At 38.2% G+C, this 17,712-nt stretch overlaps 2 protein-coding genes across 2 annotated transcripts in view; one reads left to right on the top strand and one right to left on the bottom strand.

The window, feature by feature from the left end:
- The window catches only part of LAS1L (LAS1 like ribosome biogenesis factor), an 11,333-nt gene extending 3,941 nt beyond the window's left edge, over positions 1-7,392 (top strand). Inside the window, exons 6-13 of the mRNA XM_054641560.2 lie at positions 420-466; positions 845-954; positions 1,632-1,717; positions 2,608-2,823; positions 3,359-3,494; positions 4,072-4,451; positions 5,351-5,492; positions 7,013-7,392. Coding sequence (XP_054497535.2) covers positions 420-466; positions 845-954; positions 1,632-1,717; positions 2,608-2,823; positions 3,359-3,494; positions 4,072-4,451; positions 5,351-5,492; positions 7,013-7,103 — 1,208 coding nt within the window. The 3' untranslated portion in view covers positions 7,104-7,392. The remainder of the gene's footprint in view (positions 1-419; positions 467-844; positions 955-1,631; positions 1,718-2,607; positions 2,824-3,358; positions 3,495-4,071; positions 4,452-5,350; positions 5,493-7,012) is intronic.
- Positions 7,393-8,831: 1,439 nt separating this feature from the next.
- ZC3H12B (zinc finger CCCH-type containing 12B) overlaps positions 8,832-17,712 on the bottom strand; it is a 21,590-nt gene continuing 12,709 nt past the window's right edge. Inside the window, exons 3-6 of the mRNA XM_054641505.2 lie at positions 16,432-16,571; positions 15,494-15,728; positions 15,300-15,406; positions 8,832-14,748 (exon numbers count right to left, since the gene is read on the bottom strand). Coding sequence (XP_054497480.2) covers positions 13,328-14,748; positions 15,300-15,406; positions 15,494-15,728; positions 16,432-16,571 — 1,903 coding nt within the window. The 3' untranslated portion in view covers positions 8,832-13,327. The remainder of the gene's footprint in view (positions 14,749-15,299; positions 15,407-15,493; positions 15,729-16,431; positions 16,572-17,712) is intronic.

Raw genomic sequence — 17,712 nt, 5'->3', positions numbered from 1 at the left:
CCAAATTTTTAGCACTTTGTGAATAGCTGTAGGGCTGCTGCAATTGATACAAAATGCAAGTATATGGAATACAAATATGCATCAGAACATAAACTGCATATGGGAACAATTTCTTCCTGCACTGATCTAGGAATTTGGTTTTTAGCTGTCTGTGTTTATCCAACTTACCTGTCTTTGGCTACTGTTAGTGATAAAATATGGAAATTGTGGTTCAACCCCACTTGAGAAAATTCATGTTGCTGGAAAAGTCTGGGAGTTCTGGGAGCCTGCAGTGTGTTGTCTCAACAGAATTGCTGCCTTTGTTTGGCTGATTCCTTCCTTGAGTGTAAATTTAGCAAAATTAAGCAGCTTCCTTAGATACAAAATCCCCTTATATAGTTGGTCTTCTGCTTAAATTATAAATTTATGTTTATTTCTAGAAAAAGTCAGAGATGTTCTGATATCTTACAAGAATGAGCAGTTCCGGGTAAGTGCACTCTGATGATCAGCACTTTGGTTCATTTTTTCTTCCTTCTTGGGCAATATGTTTTCTCTTCCTTGTTGCCTTAGTTAGTTCCTTGCTCAGGTCTGTCTGCTAGTGTTGTCATGCATGGCTTGCCAAAGGAAAACTTCACTACAGAGAACAAGCAATTTGAGCTCTGACAGTTCCTAATGTGGGCACTTTGTTCAGGTTTATAAAGGTGATCTGTGGTTATTGGAGATTCCAAGAAAGGGGAACATTCGTGAACTTTTTCAGGTGCTGGTGATAAAGTACAGGTGGCACGTGCATCTTTTTGTCACAGCAATAATGTCTTTGTCATGGGAGTGTATTTTCTGTTCATGCTTGAATTTTGCCTTCACTCAGGTTATGCAGGCTATGCCGTCTCTTTCAAAGTCTCGAGAATTGTGGTCTGATTCCTCTTCAGAATTGGACTGGATTTTGGCTCAGATCAAAGACCTGATGCAGGAAAACAGGTATGTCTCTGCTAAAGAGCTGAGGTGAAAGGTATGGTGCTGAACTGGGCTGTAGACCTGTTTAATTGCCTTTTCATGGTAGCTGATCATGGAGAAAGCAATAAGTCAATGTCCTCAACGTCTTTGAGGGCTGAGTTGTTGATGTGTGCTAATGAGCAATGGTCTTTGTGCCAGGTGATACCAAGGTGTTCTCCCAGACTTAGTGATGCTGGCTCCAAGGCATGCAGCATCTTCAATGTCTTCAAAAGCTCCCAACAAACCTGTAGAGATTTTGCTTTCACAGTAACCTTTGGAATTCTTCAAAACTGCAGGGCAATATTTGGCATTTCTATATTTTTTATCTTTCTATTACTACAGAGCCTCTAGGACCTAGTGTCTTGAGACTTCCTTATTAGCATATAAATTTGCATGGAGATTTTGACCTGCTTTGAGAAATCTAAATGGTGTAACTGCAGAGGGGAGAGAGTATCACGTTACAGATAAGAGCTGGAACTCCTGATATTTTGAATATAAATATATATGCCATACAAGAATAGCATTACCAGGTCTCTCAAACAAAAAATTCTCAATTCCCTCCTCACAGTTCCAGGTGTTTGTCAGTCAAACTTGTTTCAGAACTGGGGCAGGTGGTGTTTTGATACATGAAGGAATATAAGTTTATAAACTCTCTGCTCTAGGGCGACAGTGGCTGAAGCTCTTCTCAGTGATGGCTTTCTCATCCCAAAGATGGATTGTCTGAAGATGCTAAATATCAAATATGAAGGTGAGTGCTTTATGCATCACCCAAGTAGAAAATGCATAGCTAGTGTTATGACCAAGTCTGTTATTATTTTCTCATTATATTGAAATCTCTAATTGGCTGCATATTTTTTGTTTATCTAGGTCCTTAAATATCTTTTGCCCTGTTCTCCAGAACCCCTTATGGTCATGCTTAGCTACTGCTTTTGCATAAAACTCTTGGGATGGAAGGATAGCTCTTCAGCACTGAATATCTAGCCAAAATATCTTTCAAAGCTTGCATCTACCCTTTTCTGCAATAGTTGCTGATACCAGGAATGTTTCTCTTCTACACTGAAGATTTGAAACAAATCAAAATGGATGGGATTTTTTGAGCCTCATTCACCAGCTGCATCTTAGTTCCAAGCTGCTGCCCATATGTGTGGAGTTGCATTTATTGTTTGCAGGAGAACTAGGCACCTAGAGGGAATGAAGATAAATAAATTCCCTATTTCACAGCGAAAGAACTTTCCAAGAAACATTTTCAAATTTCCATCACTATATAACAGTAGAAAAATTTAAAAGCTTTTTCATTTTTTTGTTGCTTTGCTCAATAAACCTTCCTTTGCAGTATATTTTTTTAAATAGAGTAGCTCTTAATTATATGTGAAATAAGCTGAAACTGGAAAGGGATTAGCAAAACAGATCTTTCTGTGTTAATAATTTCTTTGTGCTAATTATCAAATTGCTACTTATTTTACTTGCTTAGCATAAGAAAAATAATAGTTTCAGCAAGGACTTCGGGAAATATCCTGGAATCAGTGATCTGAGAACAAACCTCTAGTTTGGAGCAAGTGTCACACCTGTATTTCACAAAAACATTACAAAGCACCAATTTTTGGCTTCTCTGATTCGCTTTTTTTCTTCTCATTGCAGCAAATAAAGAGGTATGGCAATTCAAAATTCCCCCAGCATTTTACTGCTTTTGGCAACCTTTGCTGTCAGGCCTCCTTTCACGAAGTTTTACACAGATCCTAATAGAGAAAATGTTTATAGAGCTGAAGGAATGTTCTGACTCTTCAGAACTCCGGCCTCAGTTCTTGATCAACTGGATTTCTGAGTTGCTGACTGGCATTGCCAGAGTAAATGCTGGTGAGTGTGTCTGCAATTTCTGTGTTTAAAAAAGCTCTGGTCTGCACAAAGATTTTGGCAGTATCTCAGGCAGTCATAGGTTAAGGTTTGGTGCTTTCAGTCAGTGCTGAGCATATCTATGATGTACCAAGATCCTGAATGCTGCTGGTTCCCAGCTGTTAAATCTACTGTTTGCAGAGCTATCTGGAATGATAGTGGGTACCAGATGCAGTACACTGCATTTAATTGGGATAATATTGTTCAAACACATCTTGTGGCTTTCCTGTCTGTTGTGACAAGCACAGGGCCAGCTTGGGAATGTCTGTGCTGCTTTGTGCTCAGGTCTGGTGGAGCTACCTGAGCTGTCCATGTGTTTTCAAGTCCTTTATAACAACCTTGATGTTGTATTTGGTTGGTACATCTGGCTGTGCACTTGGGTTAAAATGACAGTTTATTTGAGGATGGGTTCCAGTAAAAATGCAGAGGGTTGAAGGGTTGAAGGGTATATTTTTGATGAGTTTTGAGCACCCTATTGTTTTCATTATCTTCTTTGAAGGGAAGAAAAAACAACAGTGTAACAAGCAGGTGTCTGTGAAGGAGCTGTTCCTCCACAAAGTTCCTTTGCAGTGGATAAGACTGACTGACAGTTGCTTGCAAGCTCCCTGCTGGGCAACCCCACATCTTCTTCAGCTGTAAGTTTGATGCTGTGACCTAGAAAAGGGACAGCAAAAAGTGCTCTGTAACAGCTTTGGGTCCCTACTGATATGCTGAGCTATAGCTGCATTCCCTGGCCTTTCTTTGCATCTTGTAGAAATTGTAACAGGTGCATATAAAGCCATGCTTGCTGCTATTCACCTCCCCATTGATTGCACACAAAGAGAAGGAAAAGGATTTTAAAGGATTGCACCTTCCAAATGAAAACAGAAGTTATCTGGGGAGGTATTTAAAGAAGCAGCCTGTTCAGGAGCAAAGTGACTTGGTAGAGATGTGACCTTATTGAGGTGATAGGAATTTACCACAGCTCCTAACTTGTATACAAGAAAACAGTAAAGCAGTAATTCAGTTAGAAGTATCCCAAGTCCTTAATTTTAATCACAAAGATGGAGTATTCCAGCATCCACTGACCAGGGAATAATCAGATTTTGCCTGTTAGATGAGTTATGTGAGCCAGCTGTCCTGGAGAAAACAAACACTTAAAAGCAAAAAAGCCTCCAGATGAAGATTTACCAACCCTTTTAAGACTTTTCCTTTGCCCTTTCTCCTCTCTAGGATCCTCACCATCATGAGGCCTCGCTTGCCACGTTCTTCTCGGAAGAACCTGCTCTACCTTGCTTCCATTTACACAGAAGGAGGGGCCCCTCTGTCCAGTCCAGGCCTCTCTTCAGATGGCAGTGAACAGCCAATTTATACTATAGAGAGCTTACAGTGGAGAGCCAGGCAAGAAAATCAGGTTAAAAATCAAGGGCAGACTGTAGAGAAACAAGAAGATGTGCCAGAGAGAGACAATGGTGTGGAGGAAGTGGAAGAGGAGGAAGAAGAGATGGTGACTGAAGCAAATGCTCTGGAAGGACTTGCTCATTCTGGTACCATGGTGGCCATTGCTGAGAAAAGGGCAGCACTGCAAGGGTCTGCCTGGCAGATCACTGCAGGTAAAAAGTGACTCTAAGACAGTCTTCATTACTGACAAGTGTTAATTGAAGTGCAAACACATCTCAGCCCTTTGGGGCCAAATTACTAAAAAATGTGGGTTTTCCAGTGTTTTGTTTATGTTCAGAAGTCATTTCACTTAAACTCATAAAACACTATGAATGAATGCCTTTTCCAGGAGGATGCTATTACTGTCTTATTTATTTTTTTATGAAGTTTTTCCAAACTGTTTAAAATTTTGGTGTATCCAGCTGATGGGGCAGCATATATGTCAGCTGCTGAATAGTGAAGAAAATATGGATTCTTGGACTTGTGTTTGTCAGACTTGGGGGTAATTGAAAGCAAAGTTTGTCTGTGAACCCAAGTTCTATGCTCTGGGAAAATGGTTGTTGTGACATGGTGGCAAACAAAAGGAAGGAGCAAGACAGGGTTTTAGAAGGAATAAACAGCATATCCAGTGTTTTGTTAGCTTTGTTCAGTAGCTGTATTTTCTCATTGGGGTTGGAGGTCTCTTTAGCTAAGAATTTCTGAGTCATGGAGGGACTCAGACACAGGAGGAGGAGGTTAGTGGAGAGGAGTTGGAGTCAAAATGACATTTAAAGGAAAAAAAAGCAGCCACTAGAAGACTGAACTCTTGTACTTCATTCACTGGGAAATTTTCTCAAGTAAAAAAAGAAAAAAAAGAGACATCTTAAATATGCTGATGTGGACAGCTTGTTAGAACTGGATGTTTTGAGAACAGAAGCAGAATTGTCCTCTGCTTGTGTGACATTGGTGCAGATCATTTGCTGAATGGCTGAGTTGCAGGGGGCAGTATTTGTGGACTGGGGGAGGGTGAAGTTGTGTTTCAAAAATCTCTTTGGGAAACTCAGACTTCTTGTTTTGAACTGTTTTTATCTAGATGAAGTACGATGGAAAGACTTTCCTCTTGGGAAACTCCCAGGTCAGACAGATGACCCTGATGGTCTCATGTTGGATAATTATTCTATGATGTCCCTGCTTGATCAGCCAGTGAGGGAGGAGTGGAAGCCTCTCAGTACAAAGTGAGTAATGGTGTGGGTGGGACTTTGCCCCTGAACCATGAAATGCATTTCTCTCTCTGTGCCTTTTACTACACCATGTGAAAAATTAGGGCTGAAATTTCCTTTTTACTTCTATTTAAATAGTTTGACCCAAATATCTACTATTGTCTCTAAACCTAACCTCAATGGTATCCTTTGAGCACACCATCTTCTAATATTGCTATCTTCACTCCTGCTGCTCTTTTTTAAAAGAAGCCATTCCAAGCATTATGAATACTGCTGTTTACAGGTATCAGCACAGCCCCAGCAGGCTTGAAAATTGTAGTTTCTATTAGCTGGGGCTTTGATCTTCAATATTGGCAGTGCCCAGTGACCTTTTAGAGCTGTAACTAGTAATTTAGAGCTGCAGATCTGACCTCAGTAAAGAAACACAGATTGTTCTGAAAATAACAGGGGCATTCTATAAAGCTTTAGTTCAGATCACCTTTGTTACTAAATGAAGCTCATTGGAAATGTTTTAATAGGGGCATTATTTCACACTTTGAAGTCAGAGGAACTTAAATGCTGTAAGCTGTCAAATCAGTTTCATCACACACATATAAACCCATATCCTATTATTTTAATCCAAGGAATGCTTCAGAATGTAAATGAATTTTAGTTATTTTCCTTAACACTCGATTGGACAACCTTCTAATCACTGATTCCTTTCTGTGGTTGGTGGACCCAATCTGGCAGCAATATGAAGGACTGAGAATCATGCAGCCTGGGATATACTTCACTGAAGAAATCTTGCACATGTTCATATTTTCACATATTAGAGTTGTGTTCAGATCCCAAGCTTCCAGTTTCAAATCTGAGAGGAGAAGGGCTTCCATTTTTCTCCATCCTCTTGGTCATCATCCCTGGCATCAAATTATTGACCTTCCCTTATCAGTAACATCCTGTTCTTTTGGACAAAGATGCCCTAGACTGCATTTTGAAATATGATTTAGTAATGGTGAGGACTGATAGTATATTAATTCTAAAAAGCTACAAGCCAGATCTGTAAATTTCAGGCTGTGTTTTAAACAGTGTAATGTGTCATGCAGCTGATATTACTAGAAAATACTCATGTAGAAAATGAGAAAGCACCTACCAGGCCAAAAGTAACATGTGTTTGTTTCTGCACCTCCTTGTGTGGGGAAAGGGGCAGACAGTTTGTTCCACTCAGATTACAGCCTGGCAGGATGCCAAGGAAAAAAATCTTAGAAAGAAACACGAGGAAAACCTGTTGCTACCACAAATAGAAAGGAGCAGAACCTAATTTATTCCTGTAGCTGTGCCTGGAAACAATCCAGGTTTCATCAGGAGTGCTCCAATGGCAGCTTGTTCATTACTCTGATTTCCCTTCCATAGCAGCTCCTCCATTTGCCAAAGGACAGGTGGTGTTAGAAAGGTGGTCTGACTTGCCTGAGGCAGAAGGAAGATTTTCTTGACTGCTTACATTTTCTTCTGTGCAGAAACCAGCCCACTGCTAATGTGCTTTATTCTCTTCCTCACAGCTCTGCAGAATTGAATATTCCCATGACAGGAGGATTGTTATGGACCCAGAACGACTTCCATAAAATAAAAAGTGGCCTTCAACTTTTCTGAGACAGCAGCAGAGTGCTCTGTGACTTGTAGTGTTGCACAAGTTAAGTGGCATGGAAGATCTAGTAATGATGGTGGGAAAACAGTCACTCCAGGAGAAGTTGTTGTTGCTGTGATTTATTGATTTTTACCATGTAAAATCAATGTTTTATAAAGGTCTTGTGTTTTTAGTTGCATGTACAGTGACCATTGTCTTGCTTAACCAGTTGAAGTTTGCCAAATAGAGTTAAGTTTGGAATCCCTCCATGTTCCTTTTTCATAAATAAATACAACTGACTGGAGGCAAACCTTGCTCCTGGGTGCTGTTTCTCAGTTTTCACTCTGGAAAGTGTCCTCTGGCCCAACAGTGAGACTATTGATTGATCCATTCTTATTTCACTGATGCTGATACTGTCCTGGATGAGTGATTGTGCCAGGATGAGATTGTGCTACAGTTTTCACCTCTCTAGGATTTCACATGAAGCTTCAGGGATCAATCCTAGCTAGAGCATGGCTGACTGTGATATGTAAATAACTTTGAAATGTTTTTGTCACGATGTTTTTTCAAGTGAGAGTCTTGAAGCCACTACTGTCTCTTTTTGATTGAAGTGTTTTGCTTCATGTTACTTCTGTTCATGATTTTGCTGATATTCATAACCAATACTGTGGTGTTTGCTGAGAGCTGGTGTGATCACTGCAGAAAAGGACTGAACAAGTAACTTGCTGCAAAGTTGTTGAGAAAAATGGCTTCCAGATAGTTTTTCCTAAATTCAGTTTTCTTTACCTGTATTATTGGAATTTAAGAGGCTTCTTCAGTTACCTGTCAAAACCCCCAGGAGTTTAAGTGTATATTTATTGCAGGATTCCTCAATAAGAACTTTTTAAAGTGCATCTGCTAGAGGGTAAACCAGAGAATTTCTCTGAGTCCATGCAGTAATTTTTGGGTTTTACTGAGCAGAAGGAATAACATATCAAGGAAGGGGATACCAAAAGGGGCATACAACTTCAGCAGCACATTGCATAGGGTTGAAATGCATTATTAGAACAGCAGCTTCATGGATGCTTTGCACTGGCTCTCAAGTAAAGGCTTAGCTAGATGGCCAGAATGTAAATATTATTTTGTTATTCCTTCTTCTCTAGATTTTTGTCATTCTGCTCTACTGCAGTTGGTTGTTACCACACATCCAAAAATGGAACATACATTGCATATTTCCTTCTATAAAAGCAAGCAGTGCCAATGCAAAAGGAAATAAGCTTTCTGTTTTGAGGGATTTTTCATGGAAGCTCTTCTCCTTTCAAGTATTTTTAGAAATGCTTCTTTTACCCAGTAGTTAATTAGGCTTATTTAGGAAATTCTGAGTGAAAGGGATTTGTTCCTTTATTACTGCATTTAGCTGAGTATGAAATTACTTAAATTACTGTATTTTCAATTGCAAACAAGCATAACAGTTCAAATAGGGATGTGCTGGCACATACTGTGCCATCTGTAATGTTTTTTTACTCATTGGAGAAAGTGCATTTGGTAAAATCATGTGCTGCTACCACGACTACTACAATACCTTGATCAGCTGTAGTTACTGCCTTGTGTAACTGCCATTACCCCACCTAAAGAATTTGGGAATTTTTCAGTCAATCAGCTAAAAAAACCCCAAGAAATAACTCGGACAGACTGCAGCAGTTGTTTTGGGCAAAAAAGCTTTTTGGGGGTCTTGTCTAAAGAGGGTTGAAAAATAAAAAGCTAAAAACAAATAATCCAATGGCTCTCAGTTTTATTAAATAAGCAAAATTTTTTATATATATAAACTATAACATATTTCATATTATTAAATAATTGTGCAAAACATTTACATAGAGCAGGAGGGGAACAGGTGATAGCCTATACTTCTTTTAGATTCTTGCAATTCTTTTAATAAATTTACAAACTTTAAATACAGACCAAAATCAGCAATATTGTATAATGACTCTTGAAAGGCTAACCAAACACTGGCATAAGAATAATTTAAGTGATGGTGCAATTGTATTTTTCCAGTTGAAATATTGCAGGAATACACTTAATGAGGGCTCTGTCACACAAACAAGCGATAGGGACATCAGGAGTGTGAAAGCTGAATGCTCACCACAGAGGTAACTGTGACAGATGCTTCAGGTAAACTTTTGGCAAGTCAAGATCAAGTAATACTTCAACTTTGGAACAAAGTTTCACAGAAATGTTGCACGTTCCTTCCCCTTAGTGTGGAGTTTTAAAAATTACAATAATCCAATGTTCCTGTTTGTGGATTGATATAGATCAGGTATGCATACAGGTCACCAAGTATTTTTAACTTTATTATTTGAACAAAATGCCAAAATGCATAATTTGGGATGAACTGGCATTAGAAGTATGTAGGGGTAAGCTCACCTACTTAGATGGTTTTGGTTTTGTTTGTTTTTTTTTTTCAATGAAGCTCCTTCTGCTTGTTCTAAGCAACCATACTCCACACCTATTTTTAACTTTACAGCTAAAGCGTTTTTACAAAAGCTAAACAGACTCATGCTAGTAAATAAATTACATGCTGCAGCAACTAGAGCAGTGCCCACTTACCACTACAGAGATTTAAGAATACCACATACTGGTTTAACATCCATTTTCACTCATTTTGTCATTAAGACTTACATTATATTTGGGTCAACCAAAAAAACCCAAAGAGATTTATAAAATTTTACAACAATTAAACAGTAATGTTTAATTCTACAAATGAATAAAGCCAACTATTGCAGCTCAATATGACAACAACAGGACTAACAGCAGTGAAATCATGTACAATTTACTATATTACTGACATGTAATTCTTACAAAAAACATGAAATAATTTAGACTGACATCCCATAAAGCATTTGGTTTTTGATTTATGAATTTAAAGTTACACACTTTTAAGTGACAAATTATGTGAAAGTAATATAGCTGAAGATGAAAGAGAAGTAAATCAGAACTCCCAGAGAATGCTCTGGCCCCAGTAAAGCACTAAAATCTACTGCTCAACTCTCATCAACTGCAGTAGTCCACGATTTTACCTTCACTTTTTCCCCCCACATCTAGAATTGTTTTTTTCATGGATTTTATTAAAATATAGTTTCTAGAACTGTTCTTTTACAGTTTTAAAAACATTTAAATACCATGCTCTAAAAAAGAGCATTTATACAAAGTCTTATATTTACAATATAGACAGTTATGATCAGGTGTTAATAAGATCAACTCTTCCATGTAAGAAGAAATCCAAGCTTATGCGCTAAAGATTAATGAACGTGTCAGTGTCCTGAACTGTCTTGTAAACATAGCTGAAAACAGGTGTGGATGACCAAATTATCACTTAAAGTAGTTGATCAGGAAAGACTACATCACATAGAAAAGTTGCATTACCTCTAAGGAGGACTAAACAAGCACAAAATTTGCAGGTTATTTCCACAAGGCTGCACTGCCAATTCTGTAACATGAGAGATGCCAATAGCTTCTCAGAATAAGACAATTTGCCTCTGAAGTGCCTTAGGGAAATAGTATGCTGGGTTTGTGTTCTCACAGCATTCCCAATGTTTAAAAAGGAATTCTTCCATCAGTAAAACAAAGGTTAGTGAAAATTAAAATGACTGGACAAATCCAACAAAAATGGATATCTCCACAAGCCACCCAGCACTTCAGACAGAAATGTCTGTTGAGTTTTCCACATTAGAAAACATCAAAATCACCTACTGATCCTCTCTTAAAATAGCTTATCTTTATAAATGGAGAAAAATGGAACAAACATTTTTCTGCATACAAATATTTAATTCCATGCAAGATGGAAAACATGAGTGCACAATAAACTTCATCTCATACCTAAATAATTTATAAATTAATTGGTTAGAATAAAATAGGGTCTATAGCAATTACTGTTACATTTTAAACACATGCAGATGAGTTAACAGCAACATTTTTACATAAAGTTTAGTGCAAGAATGTATCTGCTTAATAAATAGACTGAAGATACCTATGTAATGCTTTGAGGTGTACACACAGTATTTGTGCACATAATAACCTGGTTCTCAAAAGTTGTCCCTGTTTGTCTATAAACTACAAGTGCCCATTTTAAATAAAAAAATCCATAATTATTCATGGGCTACTTCCCTGTGACACATGGTGTCACAAACGTTGTGGTGAAAATGTAATACTGAAGTTAATCTAGAGATTATTTTTTTTTATACACAGTTTTTATACAATCAAGAAAAAGAGATACAATTTGTATCAACAAACAAAAGGTCATTTCTGGTTATTTGAGGCATTGCTCTCAGCTGCTTATATCATGCAAGAGAAGAGAATAAGAATTAATTGCAAATTAAAAATATGAAATGTTTTTGAAAACCGGTCAAGAGTTAAATCTGTTTTCCCCCAGCTGTTTTAAGTGTCTGGATCATTTTCCCCACTAACAGAGAGAATAACCAACTAATTGAAACTTAAGTTATTTGTAAGTACAGGATCACCTTCAAGTTACTTCATTTCAGATACATAATGACATAGTCATTATATACATCACCTGTACCAACACAAGAAAATTTATCCTGTGTGAAATGATACAGTTATCAAATGTCAGTAAATTAAATGTAGTTGCACCCATAATTGTGGTTTCTTGTTGGTTCATTTGGTGGGTTTTTTTATATGACAGGAACCTATTTTGCATGTGATAAAGAGCCCACAAGATATTCTGAATCAAACCAACCACTACAGTAACACAAGTGGAGGAAATGATAAACTTTGTTTCTCAGACAAACAGATAACTAGAAAGCAGCATGCAAGCCATTATCAAAACACCAGAAACAACCCTGACTGCAGCCTCACGTTCTGTGTGTTTCACAGTAAGAAACATTTAGGCAGTGTCACACCTTCTCATGAAGAAACAAAAGGCCATAAACCAGGCCTTCTCAACTTTCATGAAAAAAACTACAGTAGAAGTCAACAAGTCCTAGCTCGAGACATGTCGAGTTAGTCATGGTTCAAAATGTTGAAATATACAGTGGATTCAAAAAAGGGCGTACAGTCAGTGCAGCTTAAAAAAACCAATAAACGCCTCTTTTGGAGACATTTAGCTACAAAGGTTCCCACCCTGAGCAAGATACCAGTTGCGCAAACAATGCCACACAAAATTAGCTCACCTGTTGAAACAGGAACTCTAAAAGCCTTCACGAGGCAAATGCACACCTTAGCGTGGATGTGAAGAGCAAAAACCAGGACAGCTCTGCCACAAACCCAAACTGGAGCATCTCTTTTCAAGAAGCAGCCTTCCCCCTCCACCCTTTCTGAAGATGATCTTGTACAGCCCCCTTGAATGTCAGGCTCACTCAAACACCTTCCTTGCTGCCAGAGGAAGGGCTGCATTTACTGATGAACTTCCATGTTAATATCCAGTTTTTGCTGCTTCAAGTTGAGTAATCCAGTTTACATAATACTGACAATTTATTTTCAGCTTGTCTAGTTATTTGGGCCAGCAGCTGTTTACTGCACATTTGACAGGAGATTCTGGAGAGAAGCTACAGTTAAAGTTTCAGTTTACTGAATGGCACTCATGCCTTTACATTCCTTAATGTTTTGGTCCTAATTTAATAAAGTATTTGGCTTCTGTTGGGTTGAGCCAACATATTGAACAATGTAATAATAGTTATTCAAACTCTTGAGGGACAGTTCTGAAATTTAAGTATCAACAACCATGTTGACATTGAAAATCTGAAATCAGTTTTTCCTTTTATAAACAATTTTAATTTTTAGCAAATTTACTTTTTCTTCACTACTTAAGATGCCACTAGGCAGTGTCAAATGACAAAGCTGAAACCCTAAAAGTCATCTTGGTGTGTATAGAGCATACTTTTAGAGGCCGATTAGGTATTTATAAGCAAATTGTAAGTGTACACTAATACATGCAATATAATTGCTAACACTAATTTTGTAGTAACAGCTTTGAGACACTGATTGTGACATTATAGTTCTTAGTGAGCTATCCATGCAGCAAGGTATGCATTTCCTATAAAATACTATTAAAAATCCCTATATTTTAAAATCTTAAAATTTGCAATACAATCAACTTTTATATAGTGCCTCAGCATATATATGATTGCTACTGTGTACAGAACTTTATACTATCTTAGTAGAAAATATTTACAATAGATTGGCCTCTTCCTTCATGTAAGTTTTCCTCTGGGTCCTATGTGCTGTACAGGTTCATTTATCCAAAAGAGGCTGTACTGCTCTAACGCCCTGTTCTTAATTTGGCAACAATCATAGCTGCCAGCTGTTGTGCATCTGTCATGTGGGGATTCTTCTCCATCACAGAAAGGACAACGCTTGGAGGGAAAATATTGCAGAGGTTCTTGTATGTTTGATACTGATGTTCTGGGATGATATGAGGTTCCCGTGGCTCACCACATATCCCAATCCAGGGATTTCTCCAGAGCTGTTCCATCTTCTCAGGCATGCTTCTGACCATGACAGGTTCATAACATGGCTGCATGAGGTTGTTACTCAGTGGGTAGGAGTGGTAAGTGTAGGAGTCTGATGCACAGGGCAATGGATCCCAGCTGGCGTGCTGCTCCCGACACAGAGGTGGCCGTCTCTGCCTCGTGGGGTTACTCTCATAAAGCCGAGAGTCAGAAATGCTGTCCATTCTTGTCATCACCAAGGCACGGCTTGGTTGTGCAGTTGATGGATGAACGTTTTGAGGCACAGGGTATTCTCCTGGACAACTGGACCGTGCTCCAACAACTGGATGCTGGGCATGTAGGCCTAAGTGGGAAACTGACTGTTTGCGAAGGGATTGCTTAGGCTCTTCAGTTCCGTAACTCTGACCTCTATTTAAGGCTTCATGGTAACCATGAGGGAAAGGCTGAAGACGATTTTTCGATGGCAGTCTGTGGCTCTTCACATTGTCTTCTGGACTGGCATCTGCTACACCCAGATACAAGTCATTGTAAGAGGAATAAGAATCATTACTTGTATGGCTTAAGCAATTGTCAGGACAGGGGCTTGAGTTTCTAGAATACATCCCCTGGTCCATATCAGCCCCGTAATAATCTGAGTTACGGATACTACTTATGCTTAAGTTGGAGAAATCACTGAGTAAGGAGTAATAGCCATGGTCCCCCAGTGACTCATATTTGGGATACTGGTCAATATAGCTAACTGAGGTGCCATGGCTATTGGTGACTAGTATAGGAGGATATTGCACACTGGACATATGTTCCAGTGAGGATTTCTGATGTACGAACTGTGAGGAACCTGGCACCGGACTGCTTGCAGAACGAGTATTTAATGCACCAGCTGCATGGCTTTTTGGTGGAGGGAGCGTTGGTACACTTAATGCAGAAACCAGAGACGGGACAGAGCTGGCCTCGGACTTCCGGGCTGCTGATAACTTTTCCTCAGGCTCCACAGCTACTGACCTAATGCTTGGATCTGACTGACGTTTTGGGGCAATGCGTTTCACTTCAGAACTGATTTCTCCTTTGGAGCTGGATGGCCCTGTGCCACATTTGGCCAAGGCTCCCTCACTCATAGTTTTCACAGCAGATAATTTGGCACTTATTCGAAGCTCATCCGCTACTGACCTTTGAGGCTGGTTTGCACGTTCTGGGTGGTAATATTTACATTTGTGCCCATAGGTGCACTTTTTACCTGAAAGAAAAGGGTTTTCAGGTTAAATAAATCAAAAAAACTCATTAATACCACCAGTTGCTATCTTTTTTCTTCATATCTTTCACCACTTTGCAATAGCAGTATTTATATAATAAACTTCTAAGGATAATGATGGATTTTATATATACAGGCAGTCACAGACTCTGCTTGCTGCCTGCATCCACGTCTATCTGCATCAAAGGCAAGATTTTTTTTTCCTAGTGGCTTATGATTTTAATCATGACAACATACACACAATGTTATATAAAACAAATCAGCTTTAACACAGTTTTATTAATTACAAATCTCCACCCTCGAATACAAACCAGAATAGAATAGCAAAAAGCTGTATTATGCACAAGGTGTATCTTGTAATCCTCAATTTTCTGCTACATTGTTTTTATAAATATGTGCATGAGGGGTATAAAAGTGACATTGTGCTTGGATGGAAACATGAAAAGTGGTACATTTTGTTCTGATAATGACAAGATGTTAATTGCTAGTTTCACCTACCTTTAAATGCAACAAATCAATCTGACTTGGGCACTTACCATAAGGACACGGTTGTTTCTTATGTTCAGGAATAACTGGCCTTTTTCTCAAGAAATTTTCAAGGCTTGGACCATGACGTCCTAAAGGATCATCTGGAGGCATAAATCTAAGGGAAAAGAAATGAAACATGACCAGTTTTTCCTGAGAATGCTGAATTAGCAAATTTATTTACTTTTGAAGAAAAAACCCATACTTGTCATTCACAAAAGAATACATTAGCAGCCGCTCCTCTATGAACTTCTTCCATTCTGGTTTTTCATTCTGAAGATCCCGATAGTTATCATTCGACACAATGATGCCATCTGAGTCAAAGGCAAGTTTTACTATGAATCGATCATCATAGCAAACTACTCTTCTTCCCTGAACTCTTCGAGATGGGGTGAAAACAAGAATTTTTTCTTTCTCCAATTTACGTAAGATTTCTTGATCTGTAAAATAATTTTAGTTGAGCAGTTTTTAAAAACGTTTTAAAAGAAAGAAATGCAACCTTTGTATTATGAAAATTCTTGCCTTTTTTGTCTGACAAAGTATCTTGCAATTATATTCATACACAGACCTCGTTATGATTAAAAAACACCTCAATGTGGATTTTATTTCTGAGGTTTCAAAGCACTGAGTAAATATTCAATATTTGAACTTCATAACCACTCTGTAGCCATGTACCTTTACTCAGTCTTTCTGAACATGTCAGAAATTCAGTTGTTAGTGTATTACAATAGCCTTGTTAGGCAAGAGTAAAATGCAAGGTAAAAACACATGCTGCCTTTTCAGTGTTCAAGATAACCCTACTAACTGAGTCCCTGGCCTGTTACTACTTATTTCATACTCATCCAGCAAATAAACTCAATTCCTGTATGCTCAACAACATTTGCGAATGGGAAAATTTCAACTGCTGCTTCTCAAAAATGTTGAAACCATCCAATAATGTTACAAAACCCACATCATTGTTAACACATGCAGATATTTAAATGCTTGTTTTGTAATCAATGAAACTGTTGTGTTTTCAAACAAACAGTTGAGTGCAACATCATCATCACCACATCCACAGCCCAGTACTAGGACCCATCAGAAACATGACAATATATTTTTTTTTCTTTTTAACCAAGGAGTCAAAGAAAATCTTGGTGTTACCTGTAATTGGTGCATCAGGTCGAGACTGTTCTTTTCTCCATGCAGGTACAAAGACAGTGATATCTTTATGTCCTTTTTCCAGAAACCAATCAACAGCTAGTTGAATTCCCCGGCAGGAAAATCCTTCTTTGTTCCCATGGCTGAAGAACATGCAAGTTTTAGAAACAGCAAGGACAAAAGTTACATTTGGTTTTGGTTTTTGTTATGGTGGTTTGGTTGTTTTTTTCTTCTAAAGCTGCCATGGTCAAAGGATATAAGGAAAAAAAAGTCTGTAAAGTTTTATTAGGCCTCCTTGCATAATTGGAAAAAGACAACTGTACTGAGCTATTCAGCCATCAGATTACAGCAACCCTGCTACTTAAAAAGTCTATAAATTATGAAATTTTACTATCCCCAGAGCAAAAGCAAGTAAACATGAAGTTTTTCAGTTTTTTTTTTATTAGCTGACCTAATGAAAAATATCACTTTCCCTGACAAACTGAGTTCACCTTAAGTAGCACCATAAAATGCTACCACAAAAAGAGGAATAAACAATGCTGATTGCCATCGGTGATAAGTGCTTTTAAACATCTATATTAATAAAATATTTTCCTCTGATACTAAATGTTCTTCATTTTTATTAGAACTTCTTATAGGAAAGAAGTAATTGTGTAAAAGTTAAGTCCCATCCCCATCAAAATTTTGTTTTCTGAAACTCAAAGGAGTCTCTAAAACAGCACACAACTCCCTCATAAAAAATCACACTTACTCAATGATAAACAATGGCTAGCTGAACTCTGTACTCTACAGACATGTTCAAAAAGTATCTCTTGGGTTAGTGTTAACCTAAGCAGCCAAGTGTACATAGAATATCCTGAGTCACAAGGGGCAAGCAGTGTAGCTGTGCTGGTCAGCAGGTTTAGCTCATGTGTTATCTCTGTTCTGACACAGCTAAATTGCTCTGAATACTGAGCAGGCTCAATCATCAAGAGATCAAAAACCATGAATTCACTGCATTTCATTACCATCCACTGCATGCCACTTTAGAGAGAACCAAGTTTTCCTACCGTACTTGGTTACTTTCCTTTAATGTCCAGAAACAATTTTCAGTATTGTTCGAGGACTTCAAAATACTAAACCTATCCACAGAAAAGCACACTACAAAGAGATTGCTTGAACAAAAGATTTGAGTTAAGAACTTGGATTTAAAATGAGGGCAGGGGAACTGGAATATGGATTACATATAAAGAACTAACAGCATAATTAAAAGCCTAGACTAAAGAGTCCATAAAATAGATGTAT

The sequence above is a fragment of the Agelaius phoeniceus genome, chromosome 14 (genome assembly GCF_051311805.1).
Source record: "Agelaius phoeniceus isolate bAgePho1 chromosome 14, bAgePho1.hap1, whole genome shotgun sequence".
Classification (NCBI taxonomy): domain Eukaryota; kingdom Metazoa; phylum Chordata; class Aves; order Passeriformes; family Icteridae; genus Agelaius; species Agelaius phoeniceus.
The sequence above is the reverse complement of the archived record's forward strand: the minus strand, read 5'-3'. Positions and strand labels throughout refer to the sequence as shown.